Source organism: Psammomys obesus, unplaced genomic scaffold, assembly GCF_907164565.1.
Source record: "Psammomys obesus unplaced genomic scaffold, mPsaObe1.curated_primary_1811, whole genome shotgun sequence".
In the NCBI taxonomy this organism is placed as follows: domain Eukaryota; kingdom Metazoa; phylum Chordata; class Mammalia; order Rodentia; family Muridae; genus Psammomys; species Psammomys obesus.
Window position 1 is genome coordinate 15,155,884 of NW_026591598.1, and position 19,892 is coordinate 15,175,775.

The window sequence follows — 19,892 nt, forward strand, 5'->3', positions numbered from 1 at the left end:
AAATAAATAAATAAATAAATAAATAAATAAATAAATAAATAAATAAAATGGGATGAGCCAAGCTGCAGGCCTAGCTTCAAAAAGATAGCTGGCAGCATGGACCAAGGGACAAGGCCTGGGCGGAGCTAGAGGTAATCTTCTCTCCAAGGTGGGTTGATAGCTGTCTGAGGTCTCAGGACCCTAGCCTGGAGGAAAAGCAGGGGGTGTCTGTCTGCAGGCGCTGGGGAAGACAGAGCCTGAGGCTGGGACAACTGAGCGGCCCAAGCCTGGGCAAGGCCAGAGGAGCTGGATGCTGTTGAGCAGGCTAGTGTCTGCTCTACAGACGAAGGTGGCAGCCTGTGCAGCTCCCACCACTGAAGGAGGGCTGGAGGGTACCATCCATGGTAGAAGGCCTGCACTTGGCCCTCAAGGAACTGCCCTGCCACTAAGCTATGTCTGAGTCATGCCTCAGCACCAAGTCTACACCAAAAGGTCAGGGACACTTGGGCTCAGATCACAGTTCTACACTACATGCTGGGTGGCTTTGAGTGGGCTATTTCCTCCCTCTGGGCTGTTGGCCTCGGCAGCTTGTTCTGAACCCCCAGCGGGAGAACTAGGAAGAGCTAAAGAAGAGCAGAAAGCAATGCACTGAGCAGGGGCCTTAGCAGAAAGAACCTCAGTGAGGGAAACAAGAAACCCCTGCCGGATTCAAAGTCAGGCCCACAGAGTGGCTCGTAGCTGGAGCTCCAGGACAGATGATCTAGGGCTTCTACCCCACCTCTGCCACCACCTTGGACTAGTGCCTCCTCTCATCTGTAAAGCAGTGCCCGAGGACGCAGATGGTTCACAGTGGTGCTCAGGAGTAAGCCCATGCATGCAACATGCAAAGCACAAGGCCAGGCATGATGCTAGAGATGGGCGCCCTGGCAGCTGCTAGAGGCTGGGCTCCGCTGCCACAAAGCTGCAGAGCTGTGTCTGTCTATAAGGATGATTTAAAAAAAAAAAATGGATACCTGGGGTGCTCCCAAGCCCCAAATAGTGTTGTCCAGATCCTTACAGATTTACGTAGACAGGAATCCAGGGTGTCCCCTCCCCGTTCTTCAGCAGTGTCCCAGAGCCAGGAGATCCAGCCTGGCTTGTGGGCATCCTTCTGGCCTGAGGCTTGTTACCGGAAACACACTTCGGTGCCATCGGGGGAATAAAGGGAGGCGTCAAGTACCTTACCAGCTCCAAGTCTGCACAGGTGTGCATCCTCAAGCCAAGCTCACACATGCCTGTTTGCCCGGTGGGGACGTATGACTCCCCAGGCTACGAGTGGAGTGGGGTGTGACTCTCCAGTCCTGGTAGACCTGAGTAGAACCGGCCCCACGGTGAGCACGTGCCCCCTCTCCCCCAGGAACATTTCATTGGTCCCCTCCCTCCCCCTCTAAATAGTAGAAGCCCATGTCCTTGGAGACTCTCCCACGACTTTGGATCATGGTCACTAACACATACTGAACACTTTACGGCTTACACTGGGATCCCTCCCCCTCGGCCCCTGAGGGTATTTAGCAGCACATGAGGCCTCTACCCACTCGAAGCCAGTAGCACACACTTCACCCCTTGCCAGCTGAAGACCCAGCATCCACAGACATCACCCGAGCCCCCACCCCACCCCCCCAGCACACACAGTGAATGGTTGTTCCGGGCCCTTTCCACGTACTATCCTAACTTCTGCCCTCCCCTCCCAGGGCAGAGGTGTGTGGGCTGCACCCCCACTCAGAGGCCTGGAGGAAGCAGGCCCGGAACCAAGTCCACGTCTCAAGTTCTGACCTCAAGTCTGAACCGTGACCACCTTCTACTACATAGGACACGGTTATGTGGCCTCTGGTGCTTGCGAGGTCATGCTGTGGCACATGCGCCTCTGAGTGTCCTCCTAGTACCTGGCACAAACATGCTAGTACTTGGTCACTAATGGTAATCAGTGAGACAGGGGCTCAGTCATTGAGGGTTGGAGCCCTGGAGGAGGAAAGTCAGTGTCCACCCTCCTCAGGCTCAGGTGACATGAAAGCCCTGCCCTGAGGAGATCCACAGACTGAGCCCTTCCTCACTAGCTAGAGCAGAGCCCCCCAGCCAGTCTGAACCTTTCCCACCTCTCCACGTGGTGGTAGGGGGGTGGGAAGCAGGACCAGGCTCTGCCTGAGGGGTTTGCTCAGGCGGCTGCCGGGACCCAGCTGTCTGCTATGGTTAGACTTTCTTCCCTCCACCCTGGATTAGCCATTGAGCAACTCAGCAAGTATCTGACAAGACAGTGTTCCCCAAACCTGTTGAAACTCGCCCAACTAGGGCCCAAGCCTCTGCCTCTTCTTCCTTTCCTGGGGGAGGAAGGTTGGCCCAGGCCGAGCCAACCAGGCACAGATTGATCAGGGAGCTGCTGGCAAGGGGGACAGCACCCGCCTTTGGCCCCTTCGGTCACCCCTCTGTTCCCAGTTTGCCCGCAAGAGGTGCTCCTGGTTTCCTCTGCAAGCAGCTGGGAGGCGGAGCTGAGCCACGACCCACAGTTGCTTCCCAGATTTCCACAAGGGTTGCCAGCTTTTATCTCTGAGTCCCAAGAGCTGCATCGTCAGTGATTCAGCCAGCCTGAGGGGAAGCTCACTCCCTGCTGTGACCCGCCAGTCCCCCTTTCCCTGCAGCCCCTCTCTGCCTCCCCCATTTTCTGGCAAAGTGGAAACCAAGTTATGTTTTTGAGGTTCTCCTCCAAGTCAGAACCCCCTACTGCTCCTGGAAGGGACTTGGTCTCCACAGAGAGCAGGGGAGAGGGAGGAAAGAAGGGAGGACACATCCTGCGCCTGTCCTAGGGAGGTTCCTCCCACCTCGACAGCTCACAGGCAACCTTGGGGGGTGCTGTTCTCTGCAGGGGATTGTTGATGCCGCCTAGAGAAGCCTCTGCCTCAAAAGGCCACTATTCCCGGCAGCAGCCCTACAATTCCAGGATGGGATCCCACGAGTTTCTCTCCCAAAGCTGTAGATAGCGGAGCTCTCCCTCGTGAGTCATGGTACCTCAGTGCCCTGGCACCCCCAGCTTTAAGGGTGATTCATAGGCATCACTGTTGGGGGAAGGAGGTCTCAGGGACCCTGAGCTACCATACAAAGAAGTGGCAGGCTTGCCCCTTAAAAACATGTCGAGCACCCACTGGCACGGGCACCGTCTGTGCTGGACTCAGAGGCCCACAGCATATTCATAGTAAAGCTGAGAACTCCAGCCCGAGTCTCGTGCCTTCTTAAAACTTACCCTGTGGTTGATGAGAACGGGAGCATGGGAGTAGCCCAGGTTTGCCCGCCTGCCTGTCAGACAGGAGTTCAGTCACAGCCCCACTGTGTTAGACCACGGAGGTCCCTGGCTGCAGCCAGTCTGTGCTGGGACTCTCCTCAGGGATTTCCTCCTATCTCCTCACTCTCCTCTCTGAGCTCCCTCAGCCCGTTTGGAAAAGAAGTTTCAATGTATCGGTGGCCAGGGAACACAGGAGGACCTCTGGTGATCTAAACAGAACTGGGAGGGTCTCTGCTGCCAAATCAGAGGCAAGCTGAGGTCAAAGGTCACTTGACACCCGCTCACTCCAGGAAGACACCTGACTCAGGGAGAAAATAAAAATGTTTACATCCTTGCACAGTACTGGGGGCTGGGGGGGGGGGGCATCCAGGACCACGTCTTAGTCTTCTTGGACCCATGTCAGCAACTTGCTCCTCTAGAAGATGGAACATGGAAAATGAGGAAAGAAACCAGACCCCTCAATTAGAAGGAGGGAGCAGGAGCCCTCAGGAACAGAATGTTCTAGAAGTAGCAGAATCAAGGAGTTCAAGGCCAGCCTCAGCGACACAGTGAGTTCAAGGCCAGCTGGGCCGCATGGCACTGTCTTTAAAGGAGGTGGGCTGGGAGATACAGCATCTGGTAGGATGCTTACGTAGTATGTGTGAGGTCCTAGCTTCAGTTCCCTAGACTGTGATAAAATGGTAGATAGATGCATGCATACATACATACATACATACATACATACACAAAAAGAAGGAAGGGTGAAGGCTGAGTCTTCTGAGGGTCAGGGGTAAGAGGAGTTAGAGACCCTAGGAAACAGGAAAAGTGGGCCCCAGAGGAGGGCAGCATTTCCCTCCAACTGAGGAAACAAACACAGGGCCTAGGAGAGTTGGCCTTGGTATTCAGAGTCCTGTCAATCTGGGAAGGAGGCACAACAGGGGCGCCCCCCCCCCAATAAAAAACACCGAGAGTGTCTGAAGTGCCACTCATTCCCCTGTGGCTCGCTCTCCAAAGTTCTAGCCAGTGGTGGTACCTCCTTCTGGTGAATTCGGAGGCTCCAGAGACCACAGACAACACTGCACAGCACAGCCATGGAGACCTCATTACGTCAGCACCATCAGTCCTAAGAGTACCCCAGTGTCCCTGCTGTAGATACAAGCCTCGGATCCATCCAGGGGAGGATCAGGGCGCCTTGCTCAGGTCGGGGTCTGATGAGACACTGAGTGGTCCTACCCTCCAAACTCCAGACCATCTTTGGAGCCTAAGCAGCCTGCCCCCAGCGACCAGCCTTGGAGCCTCAATGCCTTCTCTGAGAGGGAAGAGATAGCGGGCAGGGGTGCCCTGCCCTGGAGCTATGCAGAAGCATGTGACTTCTGAGTGATGACACAGGTGACAGGTGCAGCAGGGGCCACACTCAGGGCATTCTCCTTCCCTAAACAGTCTCCGAGTTCCCTCAGCACACTTGAGCTTAAGCTGGACCTGAGTCCCCGGCTCTTGGTCTTCTTGTGGAGACATTCTCTCCTCACCACCCTTCACCCCTGATCCTGGAAGTGTCAAACAGATAATCTAGGGCATAGGGGATTGCTCCTCCAGCCCTGAAAATGTACCTGGACATTCTCTCCAAAACCTACTGTTCAAATCATACCAAAGTGATTCACCATTCCCCTGGAAGGGCGCAGAGCTGAAATGAGCCAAGGCCTGGCTCTGTGAGGGCAGAGAAGGCCCAAAGACAGACAAGTACAGGTCCAGCTGTGTGCAGCAGAGGGTGCAGAGCAAGAAGGGCAGGGAGGGCCACAGAGAAGGCCTACCCCCCATTTCACAGATGAGCACATTGAGGCCAGGGCTCTAAGATATTCACTGACTTGACTTGAGTGACACGGAGATAGGAGTCTGACCCAGGTCATTTGCCTACACAGAGGACAGACAAGGGTCTCCGGGACAGGGTCACAGTGGAGGTCAGTACAGCAGTCACCCAAAGTAGTTGTAATGGTTGGTTGTGTGGCAAGGGTCCCGGGAGTTGCACATCCCTCCCCACCTCCCTAAGAACACTGCCCCAGATGGAGTCTGTGGCCCCTTGCTTCCACCTAGCTGTATCTTCTAGTGAAAGCCTCCCTTGCTTCACACACCATTCCCTTCGGGTACGCCCTCCTGCCAACTTGGCCTCCTGCCTCTCTGGTATGGAGGGCACAACTACTCCTAAGGAGTCTCTAAATGTGGCCTGGGCAGGCAGGGAGGCCAAAAGGAGGGGCAGAGAGGCCTGGGCTGGTGTCCCAGCCCCCACCTGGACACTGTAGAACCAGGACCAGTGCCACTGACCTGCTTGGCTCCCCACCATGGCCGCTCTTTCCCGGCCCCTCTCCTCTAGTCCAAGGGAGCAGTGGGGAGGAGCCACAGAGGTGTGGATTAGCCTCTTCGATTTTGTATATTTTGTTTAAAAAAGCAAGCAAACCTGGAAAAGCTTGGGACAAGCCCAGCTAATTTTAGTTTCTAATGAAAACAGCAGGTGGTTGAGAGGATCTGATCTCCCTGGCAGGGCCAGGGCCCTCCGGCCTCCTCCTTGCAGGCTGCAGGCACAGAGGGGAGGGCCTCCTGGGGAGGAGCCTGCAGGACCCACTGGGCACGAGCTGGCCGGAGGCTGCGGCAGGGGCAGCCTGGGCTGGTGGGGTAACCTGATCGATGGCACGGCCATGGCTGGAGTCCTGGGTAACCAGGGCAGCAGGTGGCAAATCGCTCCGCCTGTGTTCAGCAACAGCAGGAAGAAGCCTAAGCAGGGACAGCATAACAGGCCCAGAAAAGCAGGGATGGTCAGCCCCAGACAGCCAGCCCAGGGGCAGCCGACACCCGTCAGGCCCTGGCTCTGCCTCTCCCAGAAACGGCTGTGCAGTCGATATTTGAGCCCGACCCAGCTCCCGGGTCAGTGAATGGCACACGTGTCTCTGGGGGAAAGGTTGAGCCACCATAGGGCACTGGGAGGGACCACAGAGGCCACCCCCATATTCCTGTCACTTCCTTCCCTTATATACTCGTCCATGGGGGTGAGAGAGCACCAGGACAAAGCCCCCTAGCTGCAGAAGTTACAAATATCTTCGATGTGCCATGCCCTATGTGAGGCTGAAGAGACACAGCCTGCGGAGTCAGCGCTCCAGCTGTCTAGCGGGGCAAATCCCCAGCCGGAGAGAGACAGGGGAGAGCTGAGAGCCAGAGTTACTTGCTGCTAGATAGCTGCGAGACTTACAAATCGCTTCACCTCTGTGAGCCTCAGTTTGCTTTGTTCGTCTGTGAAATGAGGTCAGGTACTTGCCAGGCTCCAGGACAAGCATGTGGCACAAGGAGAGGCTACGGCCTCTGAGGACTGGGGTGCCAACCTTCTCTGGCCTATGCCAGCTCTGGCACCTGCCAGAAAAACCCCTAGGGTCTCAGAAAGCAGGAGCAGAGATGGACAGGCCTCCCGTACATGGGAGGGGCAGCTGTTGTGCCAAGTAAAGGCAGGAATGGGAGGTGGGCACTGGTATTGCCACAGGCAGTTTCTCGTCATCTCCCTGGATGCCGTCCCGGTGACTCACAGCTGTGGCAGCCAGGCAGTGTCACATCAGCCTGTCTCCCTGTTACATTCAGAGCCCGAGGGAGGAATGCTCAGTTCCTCGAGTCCATCACTCCCGTTTGGTGGCATGGGATCAGCAGGCCCTCTTCTGCCAACAGAAGGAGGACTCGAACTCTGATAGTGGGGAAGGCGACAACCACCAGCTAGCTCACTGTGCCCTTAGCCAGCTCCAGGTGGAAGGGCACTGGTGGGTTCACCATGGGCTGACGGCTCAGCCAGGCCGCCCGCCTGTTCCTTCTAGCTGGAGACTTTCGATCCCTGAATGCCTCCCTTCACCAGAGGCCAGGTGGGGCCCAATCCTGCCAGACCTGACCTGGTTAGCTTACAGGGAGGGGGAAAAAGAAGTCTAGATAAGGTTAGGCAAGATCCGTGACCCAGAGTCTTAGAGGGATTGGGGTTTACAGCCTTTTCTGAGAGGCCTAGCCTGAGTGGAGACAGGAAAATATCCAGTGGTAGGCTCAACTTGACCCTTCAAGGAAGGACGCTCGGCTACAGAACAGTCCTGGCCCACCGCCAGTAGCTGAGCTCTTGGCGCCCCCTGCAGGCCAAGAGCGATTCGTGGGGTGTGGTTCTGCAGAAGACCCCCTTCACCTGGCAAGGGAAGCTAGGAGCACCCAGGCAGGGCTGAAGCCAGGTTCGCCATGTCCAAGTGGTCCCTTCTCCTGACCCTTAACATACCTTTCTCCTTTCCAAGACACTCGGGTTCCTACACAGATCGGTCAGGGTTCTGCTAGTCTGTGGTATACCGCAGGACCTGGGAAAATGGCTCTGTCTGCAAAGTGCCTGTTGTACAAGTGCGGGAACCTGATTTGGATTCCCAGAACCTATGTGAAAAGCCAGGCCTGGTACAGAGGCAGTGAAGGCTGAAAGGGGTCCTAGAAGACCAGGAATGAATGCCAGGGTCAGTTGCTCTGGCTGGCTCTAAGACTACCCCATCTCCTTTGGCCCACCGGTGCTGCCTGGGACAGCTCCTAAGATGTACCTAGCCGAGCTAGGCGCATTAGCAAACCTTACCATGCTCCGCCCTCACAGCAGCTCCCTGGAATAGAAGCCATGACTACAGTATGGATAAGGAAAGCCAGAACCAACCTTACAGCTGGGGGGGGGGGGCAGAAAGACTCCTTTCCAGGAGCCAAAGACAGTGTGGCCAGGGATGTCCAAGGCTGAGCCTTCTGGGACTTGGTAGAAAATGTCATAGATACTTTTTCAAGACTACTGTGTAGGCTAGTGGCTTCCCACTGCACCTGGAGATATGCCCAAGGCTCAGGGCACACTGACACTATCTGAGGTGGGGCCCAGACACCCGAGCTCTCCGTGAGCCCACAGACAGATTCCCAATGCAGTCAGATTCAAGAACTAACACTAATCTGACCCACTAGCTTGACTAGCAAAACTTGGATGCTACCAGCCTATCTCTGTGGGTGGAGAGTCCCAGCCTGCCTCCCTCCCAGCATGCTTTGTTCCTGGCTGTTTCTGCCAAGCTGTCAATCTCCGAGTCACTCAAGATCTAGCAACGGCTATGACATCAAACAAAATTAAACTCTAACTCTCACCGGCTGCAAACACAAGGCGACGACTTGTCTTTGCCTCAGTGTTCTTCCCTTTTAACTGGGAGCTCAGGCTGGGGGTGGGGCTCAGTTAGTAGATCATGCACAACTATCACACACAAGGCTCCAGGTGTGATGTCGCATGTCTGTAATCCCATGCGACTGGGAGGTGGAGGCAGATGGTCAAGGTTTTCCCTTGGCTATGTAATGAGGTCATACAGGGAGCATGTGAGACCTTGTCTGGGGGGGGGGGGAAGGAGGAGGAAAAGGAAGTAAAAGGTTTGCTAGGTCCTTAGGAACACCCAAGGTTGACCTCTAACCTTACAGGGATGTGCACACAAGTGCATGCACACACATATACAAACATGTACACACACATACACACACACACATACACACATCCATGTGAACAAACACAATCAGTCAATCCATGTTGTAAAAAAACAGAGGCCTGCTGAGATGATTTAATTGAAATAATGTAAAGGGCTTCCCCCATGTCCAATTAGGTTCCATAAAACTTAGCTCTTGGGCTGGAGAGATGGCTCAGAGGTTAAGAGACTGGCTGCTCTCCCAGAGCTCCTGAGTTCAATTCCCAGCAACCACATGGTGGCTCACAACCATCTCTAATGAGATCTGGTGCCCTCTTCTGGAGTGCAGGTGTACGTTCAGACAGAGCACTGGATACATAATAAATAAATAAATAACTTTTAAAAAAATTAGCTCTTACCATGACAGTAAAACTTTCCCATATAAGACTTCCTCCGTGCCTTCCAGTTTGGTCATTCCCTCATTCAGTAAACAGGACAAGCTCCCTGCCCTTTGCTTCAGGCCCGTGTCAGACTTCACATACTGACCACTGGTCTGAGAGCTGGGGGAGGCTCACATACCCCACACCAGGACATGAGGCAGCACCCTGAGCCGTGGGTGTGGGAAGAGAAAAGCGGCCATCAGGGCGGCTGTGCATCACACCCAACCCCTGTCCCCAGGTACCTGGCCAAGCTGTCGTCAGTGGGCAGCATCTCCGAAGAGGAGACGTGCGAGAAGCTCAAAGGCCTGATCCAGAGGCAGGTGCAGATGTGCAAGCGGAACCTAGAGGTGATGGACTCCGTGCGCCGTGGAGCCCAGCTGGCCATTGAGGAGTGCCAGTACCAGTTCCGGAATCGACGCTGGAACTGCTCCACACTGGACTCGCTGCCTGTCTTCGGCAAAGTGGTGACACAAGGTGAGGTGGGGAGCATTCTGGGAGCGTGGGTTGTCTGGGTGCGGCCCCAGGTGTCTGAGGGATAACACTTCTAGGGCCAGGCACCTCAGATGAAGCCCTAAGATGGTTCAGGGGCAGAAGCAGAGCAGGGCCCGAGCGAGGGAATAAAGAATATGATCCAGTGCTGGGTAGGGGGCCCAGGAGGAGCTGAGACAGGGGTACCTGCAGTGCTGACTGTGGGCCAGGCACTATTTTAAGGACTGTAAGAAGCATCCCACTAAACTTGCCAGCCCTTTGTGTCAGGCTTCCATGTACCAAGCACAGAATTCGAGGCACACAGCAGTTAAGGAATTTGCCTAGGGTCACAGAACTTTAAAAGGGCAGGATCTGAGCATGCAGCCGGCGAGCTCTGCACTATCACTACCAACAAACACGGGGGCAACAGAACAAGTTGGAGGGCTCGCCTGGCTGATACTGGGTGCCCTGGAAAGGCTTTCCCAAGGAGGTGAGTTGAGACTGGTAACATGAGAGTCGAGCCAGGGCCCAACAGAGTTCCTTGGAACTGGAAGGTTCCTTGAGGCACTAAAGTCAAGCCCTGGCCCCCCAGGGAATGCTGAAAGCCAGCTGCCTTTCTACCTCCTGAGCATGAAGCTGACATCAGAGCCACCAACTTGATGGGGCCCTTTGACTCGCTCAAGCTGCAGGAAGGGGTTGCCTGGGCCAACCTTTGTCTTGGCACCTGTGGGCCTAGACATCCTCGGCTGCTGGGCTCGTGGCAGACCATTTGGATGCTGTTGGAAACCAACTGTCATTGAAATTTGGAAGCCATTCTCCCGGGAGCTGGCAGGGGCTGGCAGGCATGAGCACACTTGGCGTTGCTGAACTGTGCTGTTCTGAGAAAGAGACAGCTACCCAATGAGCAGTCCAGTGGAGAAGTCTCTGCTGATGCCCAGGGCCCAAAGCTGTACTGGTGAGGTCCCAGAGCCAGCCTTCCTATAGGTATTGCTCTCAGAAAGTCCCTCTCACACAGTGAGCATTCAGAGCATCCTCTAGAGCCATGGTTCTCAACTTTCCTAGTGCTGCAACCCTTTAATGCAGTTCTTCATGTTGTGGTGACCTCACACACACACATACACACCAGCTGTAAAATTATTTTGTTGCTACTTTATAACTACAATTTTGCTACTGTTATGAATCACAATGTAAATATCTGATATGCAGGATATCTGATAGGGGACCCCTGTCAAAGGGTCGTTCGACCCCCAGAGGGGTCACGACCCACAGGTTGAGAACCACTTCTCTAGAGGGCCTGGTGGATAAATCAATAGGGTTTTCTCTTCTGAGCTGTCACACCCCTGTCTATGCCTCTGTATATGCTGTGTCCTCCTCCCCCCCAAAACAGCCACCCCTTCTCCACCAGCCCCCACCAATCCTGTTCTTCCTTCTACCCCAGCCCTCCTCTCTGGGATCTATGCCTCTGTTGTTTCTTTGGAGATATTGTCTTACTCTGTAACACAGGCAGGCTAGCCTTGAGCTTGTTACGTAGCCCAGGCTGGCCTTAAACTTGGCAGTCTTTCTGCCTCTGCCTTCCAAGTACTGGGGTGACTTTAGGTGTAAAGCAGACTCTATGTTCTTTATTTTTCTTGTTTTCGTAGAATCCCATATTTATATTAAAAAGTGGCAGGGTGTGTTTCGTACACACTCATTATTAGAGTCACTGGACATTCTAGTATAGCAGACTTAAAACTACGATGTATCTGGCTATACACTGCTTTATGGAAACCGTATGTGTCACACTGCTTCTTTATACCTCCGCACTGAAGTGGGACAACTCCCTGCCCATCCCCCTCACCATCACTGCATCCCCAGGCAGCAGTGACGGCTCAAGTAACTACCTGTCTCCTGGCATACCTCCGAACCTGGCGTGGAGGACAGTCAGTGGGTGCCATCTGGTGATGGACAGCAGATCAGGACAAAGACTTGAAAGGACAAGGAGAGGGGGGCATGATTGGTGAGTGCCATCCTGAAGCCAGGAGGGACCTCAGGAACCTGTTGGAACAGGTTTGCCTTTCTCACCTGTGGGCAAGAGCCAAAAAAGGGACTAGCTAGCCCTGTCAGCAAGTTCTGGGAGACATAAGAACCCAGCCAGGCCAAGTGGAAGCTGTTCTAAACTAAAGTCTGAGTGGCCTGGTCAAGCATCCTGTCCCTTTATCGCTAAGTCAAGGCACCTTAAGGCTAGGCCAGTCACAATAGGCAGACACTAGCCACATCTGGGGGATATATCTGAGCTCATTCCACACACCCACCTTCCTCCATTTTGTATTTGGTTTTTGAGCATAGGCCTGGCTGTAGAGGCCCATGAGTTGAAGGACAACAGAGACAGGCAAACCTGGGGCAGGTGACTTCATTCCTCTGGGTCCTTACCTCTTGGGCCTAACTCTCAGGCCTAACTGAGTGTTGCTGACACTCAGCGACTTTGAGTACAGGCCAGCCTCACAGGGGCTACCATCTACTACCTGTTGGTAGTCACAGGCCTCTTGTCTCCAGCTCTCAAGAAGGGAACTCGGCAGGTCGCCCACCCTTTGCTTGTGAGTTATCTGGTTGAGGCAGTGACCTCAAGCCGTACAAGGGAAGGAAAAGATTCCCCTTTGGGTCCAGACAGTAGCCAGTGAAGAAAGGAGTGTCGTTCATTGGCCTATCCTGTGCTATCTAACCCGATCATCCTCACAGCAGCTCTTATGTCATTCCCAAGTCACAGCTGAGAAGTCTGAGGGAGCCAAAGGGTAGTGATGACCCAGATCCTGGCCCTGCCAGCTAGGAGAACTTGGGCAAGGTCTGTGCCCTCTCTGTAACTCAGTGTCCTTCCTAGAAAGTGGGGACAAATCCAGGGCCCACCTGCTGAGATCCTGGACAGTATGTAGGGCAACGATGGAGCTGTGCCCATTCCCTGGCCTCCGCTGAACACCCCCCTGGTGCCCAAAGGTCACCACACCCAGCTCCTGCTCACCAACCCAGCTTAACCACAGCCAGTTCTCCCCCAGTCTCAGCGCCTTTCTGCTGAATTTTTGGCTTCCCTCCCACCATCTGGAGAGATGTTGCCATTATGTACTCCCCAGGCCTCGAGTCAGAGGAACTCTACTCCCATCCCCATTCTGCCATTTGCTGCTGAAGAGCCCAGAGGCAAGCCTTAGGTTTTCAAGAGAGCAACCTCAGATTGTGTGAGTCCTTAAGGCGTCAGTGCACAGGGAGACCCCTGCCCACACTGGTTCTCAGAAGTAACTGCTATTGAACCCATAGGACCACTTTGAACCCCTAATCCCAGGCAGCTTTTAGCCCCTCAGAAAAAAATGGCACTGAAGGGCAAACCTAAGAGACACCTGGGACTCAGACTGTGGAGCCAAGTCTTGGAGAACTCTGGGCGGTGGGGAGTGGGACAGCAGAAGGAAGTTGTGAATGTGGGAAAGGTAGCTGGCAGGATGGAAAGGGAAGAACGCTCCAGGGTGGGCACTTGAGAGTTCTGCCTCCTTCTGGCAGCTACAGCATGACCAGCTTGAAGTGTCTGCGCCTCTCCAGGACACACCACAGCACTCCCAGACCCACCACAATGTCCTTCTGCCACGAAACAGCTTCTGAGGAAATCAAGTCCTGTTGGGTCCTCCTGCAAGGGCCACACTACTGAAGGCAGATAGCTGGAACACAGGGTCAGTAAGAAAAGGCTGAGTTCAAACTGCGGCTACTCCGCGGCCTCGCCGGGTAACACTGGATGAGCTGTCTGGCCACTCAGTGCCCCACTTCCTTATATAAAATGATGACAAGCATCTATTCCTATCATATTGCTAATCTACCAAGTGCTCAGACAACACCTGCACCCAGTAGGCTCTCTGTGAGCTGTAGCTTTGGTTAGTAAGGTCTTGGAGAACCTCTTCCTTCAGTCACTCAGAAAATGAAGATATTATATGGTGACCTCAGCCAAAGCAGATGTTTAGAAAATGAGGCAGTGGTCTCCCGAGCAACCCCACAGAGAGACTGGTACCACCCCCAAGAACCACTGGCACTAGAGGGCAGAAATGAATGAGATCCAGGGCTGGGCAAGGACTGCCTGAGCAGCTAAAGAAGCAAAGGGATCTCCCAGGGCAAAGGGCTGAGGCTGCCCACCAGTCCCATCAGCCCCATCTCCTGGGACTTCCCTTCCCCCTTGGTCTTTGGGGCAAAGATTTGTGCTGGTTCAGGCCTGGAAATACCAGAAATACCAGAAACTGAAGTTGTCTCTCTTCAGGCGGCCACAGCATAAAACCAACCAACATGAGCCTGCTATTAACCTCAATTAGCTTGGAGAAGATTCCATCCCAGACTGGAGCTCCATTGCTCCAGCCAAGCCCCTCAGTGCAGGCCCAAAATGGCCAAGCAGAGAGTGGGCAGTGGAGAGGATGGGGGGTGGTACTCCCTGCTTTGAGAACTGTACCAAGAACAGGGTGTCCTGAGTGTTGGGGGCTGAGCTGCCGCCCACTCCAGTGCCCAGGCTGGGCTGCCTCTATCCACAGACTGGCACAGTGGAGGTGACTGTTCTCATCTGACCATGGTGACTGCTCCCCAGAGCAGCTGGGAGCACAGGCCTGAGTGTCGTGGAGGTAATTGCCAACCACGGGGCCAAAGCCTGCCCCCACCACTCCTGTGGACACAGACCCTGCATCGAGAGACAGAAGGATAGTCACAGCACACAGAGGCCCTCACAGGGTCTTGGATAGGAGCAAGGCCCGCTGTCTGGTCACACACCCAGCCAGCATGCACGCTCGGCTCACACACTGTCCCAGCTCACCCCCAGAAAGCAACTCCACAACAGCTACACCCCCAGGCACAGTTCCTAGGAGGATAAAAACATCCATTCAGGCAGGGGAGGAGGGCCGACACCAAAATAGAATTGCTGAGCAGCCATGGGCAGAAGATGCAACCACTGCAGAGGGGCGGGCAGACCTGTGCTACAGACTCCTGATTCTATCACCTCCTGATGGTGGGGCTGGGACGAAAGACTCCTCCCCTCCAAAAATCTACTGGCTACTCTCTGGACGCTGGGAACAGATCAAGCCAGCAGGGGCAGGGGGCTTGTGTGAAATACCCCTCCTACCCTGGGTAAGCAGGAGGGGCTCAATGGTAGGAGCTGCCAATACTATAGTTTGTTCTTCAAGTCTTAGGGAAGTGGGAGACATTGTGAGCTGCAGGACCAGCCTGAAGCAGGGCCTGAGGGGAGCTTAAAGCCTGGTGACTGGTTCAACAGAGGGGCGGAGCTGGAGTGACAGTATGGCTGTGCCCCTTCTCCGAGCTGTAGTCATCTCCCCTCCCCCAGACTGTCACAAAAGAACATGACTGTCCCTTGCCTTCTGGAGGAGACAGTGAGAACAGCATTCTTCAGGAGCTGAGTGATCAGGCCCTGAAGCCAGGCTGTCTGCTGGCTAGGCCACGTGCTGTGTGACAAGCTGCCAAGCATCTGTAAAATGGGGGTGACCATAGCTCTTGCCTTAACAGGCTGTTGGAGGATGTAATGGTCCTCACGTGTAAAGAGGGTTCAGCTGCTGGTGGATCAGAATAAGGACCCACTGTGTGCTTGGTATGCAGGCTTTCCACCTGCTGTGTCCCTCCTTGGTGCCTACCACTTGGCAACACTCATATACCTTTCCCTTTCTGCAAAGAAAGTGCACGTAGTTTTGGAAGGACCCTGCAGTCTTCCCAGTCCGGATAGCCATTCTGAGCTTGGCATTAAGCTCAGCAGGGCCTCTTGCTCTCTGCCTGACTTCATCTGGAAAGTGTCTCTACACATAGATGCCCCTAACCACATTTGATATATGGCCTTTGACACAGCTCCCTGCTAGCTCTCCCCTCCCTGTGCCTATAGGATAATTAGGTACTGTGTTTCCGTTCATATGATAAGAGCGTTCTGTGTTCTGTTTAAGGCAAATCAAGTATCCTTGAAGCACCTAATTCCAACCAATTATGTACACCTATCCTTGGAGCCCCCTACCCACTCTCCAAGGAGAGTGAGCCTTTGCTCCCTGGAATTAAAGTTGAACTAGCTCCCTGAAGTGGTTCCGGCGTGTTTGATCTCCGTACAGTGCTCACAGGCCTTTCCAGGCATGTGCCTCGTCTTATGGCTTCTCTTGACTTTGTGGGCTGGGGAGAGACAGCCCCACCCCCAGGCAGGAGGAGAACTACAATGTGGTACCCTAGGACCTAGCCCTTGCCTCCCTCTGCCTCCCACAGGGACCCGGGAGGCGGCCTTTGTATACGCCATCTCTTCAGCAGGTGTGGCCTTTGCAGTGACAAGGGCATGTAGCAGTGGAGAGCTGGAAAAGTGTGGCTGTGACCGGACAGTGCACGGGGTCAGCCCACAGGGTAAGCACAGATGTTCAAAGGGGAGGGCAGAGGCCTAGCCCCAGCCCAAATTCACCCCAGCACTCTTTATGCCCTCTGCACCCCAGGCTTCCAGTGGTCAGGATGCTCGGACAACATCGCCTATGGCGTAGCCTTCTCACAGTCCTTTGTGGACGTACGGGAGAGAAGCAAGGGGGCCTCCTCCAGCCGGGCACTCATGAACCTTCACAACAACGAGGCTGGCAGGAAGGTAGAGTGGCACCGTCCCTGTGGGGTAGGGCTGCACGGGCAGAGTCCCTAAAATAGCCCCACAGCTGCTCTGGAAAAGGTTGGTCCCCTCACCAGGCACCGCTGTAGGCCAGGGGTTGGTAGTGGGGAAAGCAGGTGCTATACAGCAGTCTAAGTGACCCCGTTCCTTCATATCGTGAGGATCCTGTCTCGGCCTCTGACAAGCAGAGGCACTGGGATTCGAACCCTCCTGTCCACCCACACATCATTTGCTTACCTGTAACACAGTCTGCTTTCCTGATGTCTACTTCCAAGGTCCCTGTGGAGATTCAGCACAGCACTGCGCTCCCCATCAGGTCACCTACCGCTCAACCAGATGCTTTCCAGAACACAGCCTTTCACTGTGTCCTCCAGCAACTCCAAGTGCCCAAGGGCAGGGGCAGCAGCTCACTGCCATGTCCCCAACACTGCTTGCCAGCTCAGCATAGCATCCTGTAGACGTTTATAGAAAGGAGGCCCAACAGTAAACCCCTTGACTGTGCATCAGTCCTCCTGTCCACCTGCTGATCGCCAGGGGCCCTCCCCCACCCTTCCTCCACTGCCCCTGATCATCCCTCTTGCCTCCTCCCCTGCAGGCCATCTTGACACATATGCGGGTGGAGTGCAAATGCCACGGGGTGTCAGGCTCCTGCGAGGTAAAGACATGCTGGCGAGCTGTGCCGCCCTTCCGCCAGGTCGGCCACGCGCTAAAGGAGAAGTTTGATGGTGCCACAGAGGTAGAGCCACGTCGCGTGGGCTCCTCCCGGGCACTGGTGCCACGAAACGCACAGTTCAAGCCGCACACGGATGAGGACCTGGTGTACCTGGAGCCCAGTCCAGACTTCTGTGAGCAGGACATACGCAGTGGGGTGCTAGGCACGAGGGGCCGCGCGTGCAACAAGACGTCCAAGGCCATCGATGGCTGCGAGCTGCTGTGCTGTGGCCGCGGCTTCCACACAGCGCAGGTGGAGCTGGCTGAGCGCTGCGGCTGCCGGTTCCACTGGTGCTGCTTTGTCAAGTGCCGGCAGTGCCAGCGGCTTGTGGAGGTGCACACGTGCCGGTGACTGTGCCCCCCTGTGCCCAGCACCACCTGCGTGGCCCAGGGAAGGCCGATAACTTAAACAGTCTCCCACCACCTCTCCCAAGAGATACTGGTTGTATTTTTTTGTTTTGGTTTGGTTTTTGGGTCCTCAAGTTATTTATTGCCAAGAATAGAAGAAAGGCAACCCCAAGGGCACCAACCAGGGCCTCCCCAAGCCTGAGCCTTTGTGTGTGGCTGCCACTGACCAAAGGGACTTTGTTGATGCCTCTGGCTGTCCACACTGACCACTGCTGACTGCTCAGCTGTTGTTGGTGTCTATTTTTCTACACATAGACTAAAACGTGGGTAACACGGAGTGACTGTGGATCCCACCATCCAGGGAAACAGATGGCTCTATGGCAGGGATGGCAGGCTCCATCTTGGTGGAATTCATATCACCTGCAATAAGGGAGCTTGCACCTTTCCACCCCACGTATCCACAGGGACCGCTAGTAACCCTGGCTCTTAAAGTCCCTAGAAAGGGAATGGACAGATACCAGGTCAAAGGCTAAGGGCTCTCAGCCCTCACATGAGCAGCTAGATTCCAGGCAAGCACACAGGTCAGGAAGGGGCAAGAATGCCCACCCAAGGCCTGCTTGCCTCGGTTCCTCCTCAGAAGGGAAAACTGTCCCTACAACTGGACTCTCCTAGGCAGGGCTAGGCGGTCATCCTGGATCAGATCCTAGCTTGGGCCCAGCAAGTCACACCCCCTGTGTGAGTCACCCTCACAGTGTTGTCCTCTGTGAAACTGAGAATGGAAATGTCACAGAGAGAGACAGGAAAGGGCTGTGCAAAGAGATTCCAACCTACACTATCTCATTCACTTAACAAAATTTATTGAGCAAACACTATGGTCTAGGCCCTGTTCTGGGGTATCTCCCTTGGCAATCACATCTGTCCTGGGGACAAACACAGAGGCACATGCCCTCTTTACAATAGGTACTCATGCCTGTCAGCCCCACAAGACCTTAGCAGAGGAAAAAACAGGCCCCTCCTTGGTCCCTGTATCCAAAGGCAGAGATACAGCAGGTTTCCTTGGGCCTGAGCAATGGGACAGAGGCTCTGGCTATAAGAGCCAGAGACCGACCACACTGGAGCCTACATGGCTGCAGAGGGATAAGAGGCTGAGTTAAAAGGGGGAACAGCTGGAGGGCTGACTAATGAGGTCTCAGAATCCGAGGCTCCTCTATCCCCAGGACCTCAGGTCCCCAAGGTCTTGAGTACAATAAGGACAAGATTCCCTAAGGGACAGCATCAGTAGCTAGTGCCTGGCCCAGTACACCAGCCAAACTGTCAAGAACCTACCAAGTGTTCTGTGAACAGGATACACACAGACCCAACTGCTTCTCAGTTGGATGATCAATCATCAGAGAGACTTTCCAGCCTGGTCTCCAAGTTGTCCCCATGTCCAGGATTCCAGGATTGATGTCTTCAGCTCTAGACTCCCCTTTGGGACCCTGAAATCCCAAGGTCTTTACTACTGGGTAGTGTGACTGTAAAACCCAGGATTCCGAGTATGGGCTTAGGCCTGCACAAACTCTCATCTGGGCCTGTGGTTTGTGCCTCCTGGGGTTGGCTCCCTCATGAAGAGGGTCAACACCCTTGGACCCCATCCAAGCTCTCTGCTCACTGTCCATCTGAAGAGGCAGCCAAAACCAAGTGAGATGCTGGAACCACATTCAAATGCAGGGATAATCTTTGGCAGGCTGTCTCTGATGTGGATGAAAGCTGAGCTGACCAAGGGTCCCCACAGCTGCCCAGCTGGGCCCACTGTTCCTCTAGTAGACTCAGTTTAGCACCAGGGAAGATAGGACCCCCACACACACACAGAGCCAGGTCCAGACAAAGCAAGTAGGGGAGCTGCCCCTTCAGAGAATGCTTGGCCAAGGATCCCATCCAGAGGCTACTTACTGGTTTGATGGGCATTGTCTCCCCCACGCTGACCCTAAGTTCTGCAGGCTGTGACTAGGTGAATCAGACCACAGGCTAAAACCACTGCCAAGGCCAAAGGAAGCCACAGCCACAGGAAAAGAACTTCACTGGACTTGTCCAGCTCCAAACTGTCTCAAATACAAAGAGCTGGCATAGGCCTGACATAGCTCACCATTCTTGGGTCACACAGGACCCAGGAAACTAGCCAGAAAGTCCACATCCTACCTGAACCACACTCCACTGTTCTTGTCCCAAGGCAAAAGCGGTGTTCCTCTAAGGCCAGGGCTGGATAAACCCCAGCTCAGGATGCTGCTACCCTATCTGCTGCCCACCCCATCCCCCAGTTTTTATACGAGGCTCCTTGGCACTGTGACCTCCCCATGGCATAGTCTGAGATGCACGATAAAATGATTATTTCTTTATCTGGCAATTGTAGCTGTGACTTTTTTTTTTAATAGAATAGGGAGAAGAGAGATACTTCAAGAAGGACTGGATAAAGCAGCTACTATTTGTTAAGTAAGTACCTACAAAGTAAATTCTCTAAGTATGGGAGCATCCCGTCCTTGGCTTTTTGCTTCTGAAGAACTGATCAGAGGCCTATCAGGACCTCCCTCATGCTGGCTGAAATCGAC

At 54.4% G+C, this 19,892-nt stretch overlaps 1 protein-coding gene across 1 annotated transcript in view; it reads left to right on the plus strand.

Annotated features, from left to right (window-relative positions):
• The window catches only part of Wnt4 (Wnt family member 4), a gene marked incomplete at its 5' end in the record, with an annotated part of 22,637 nt that extends 2,947 nt beyond the window's left edge, over positions 1-19,690 (plus strand). Inside the window, 4 exon segments of the mRNA XM_055611462.1 lie at positions 9,403-9,638; positions 15,870-16,001; positions 16,088-16,230; positions 16,844-19,690. Coding sequence (XP_055467437.1) covers positions 9,403-9,638; positions 15,870-16,001; positions 16,088-16,230; positions 16,844-17,311 — 979 coding nt within the window.
• Positions 19,691-19,892: the final 202 nt, after the last annotated feature.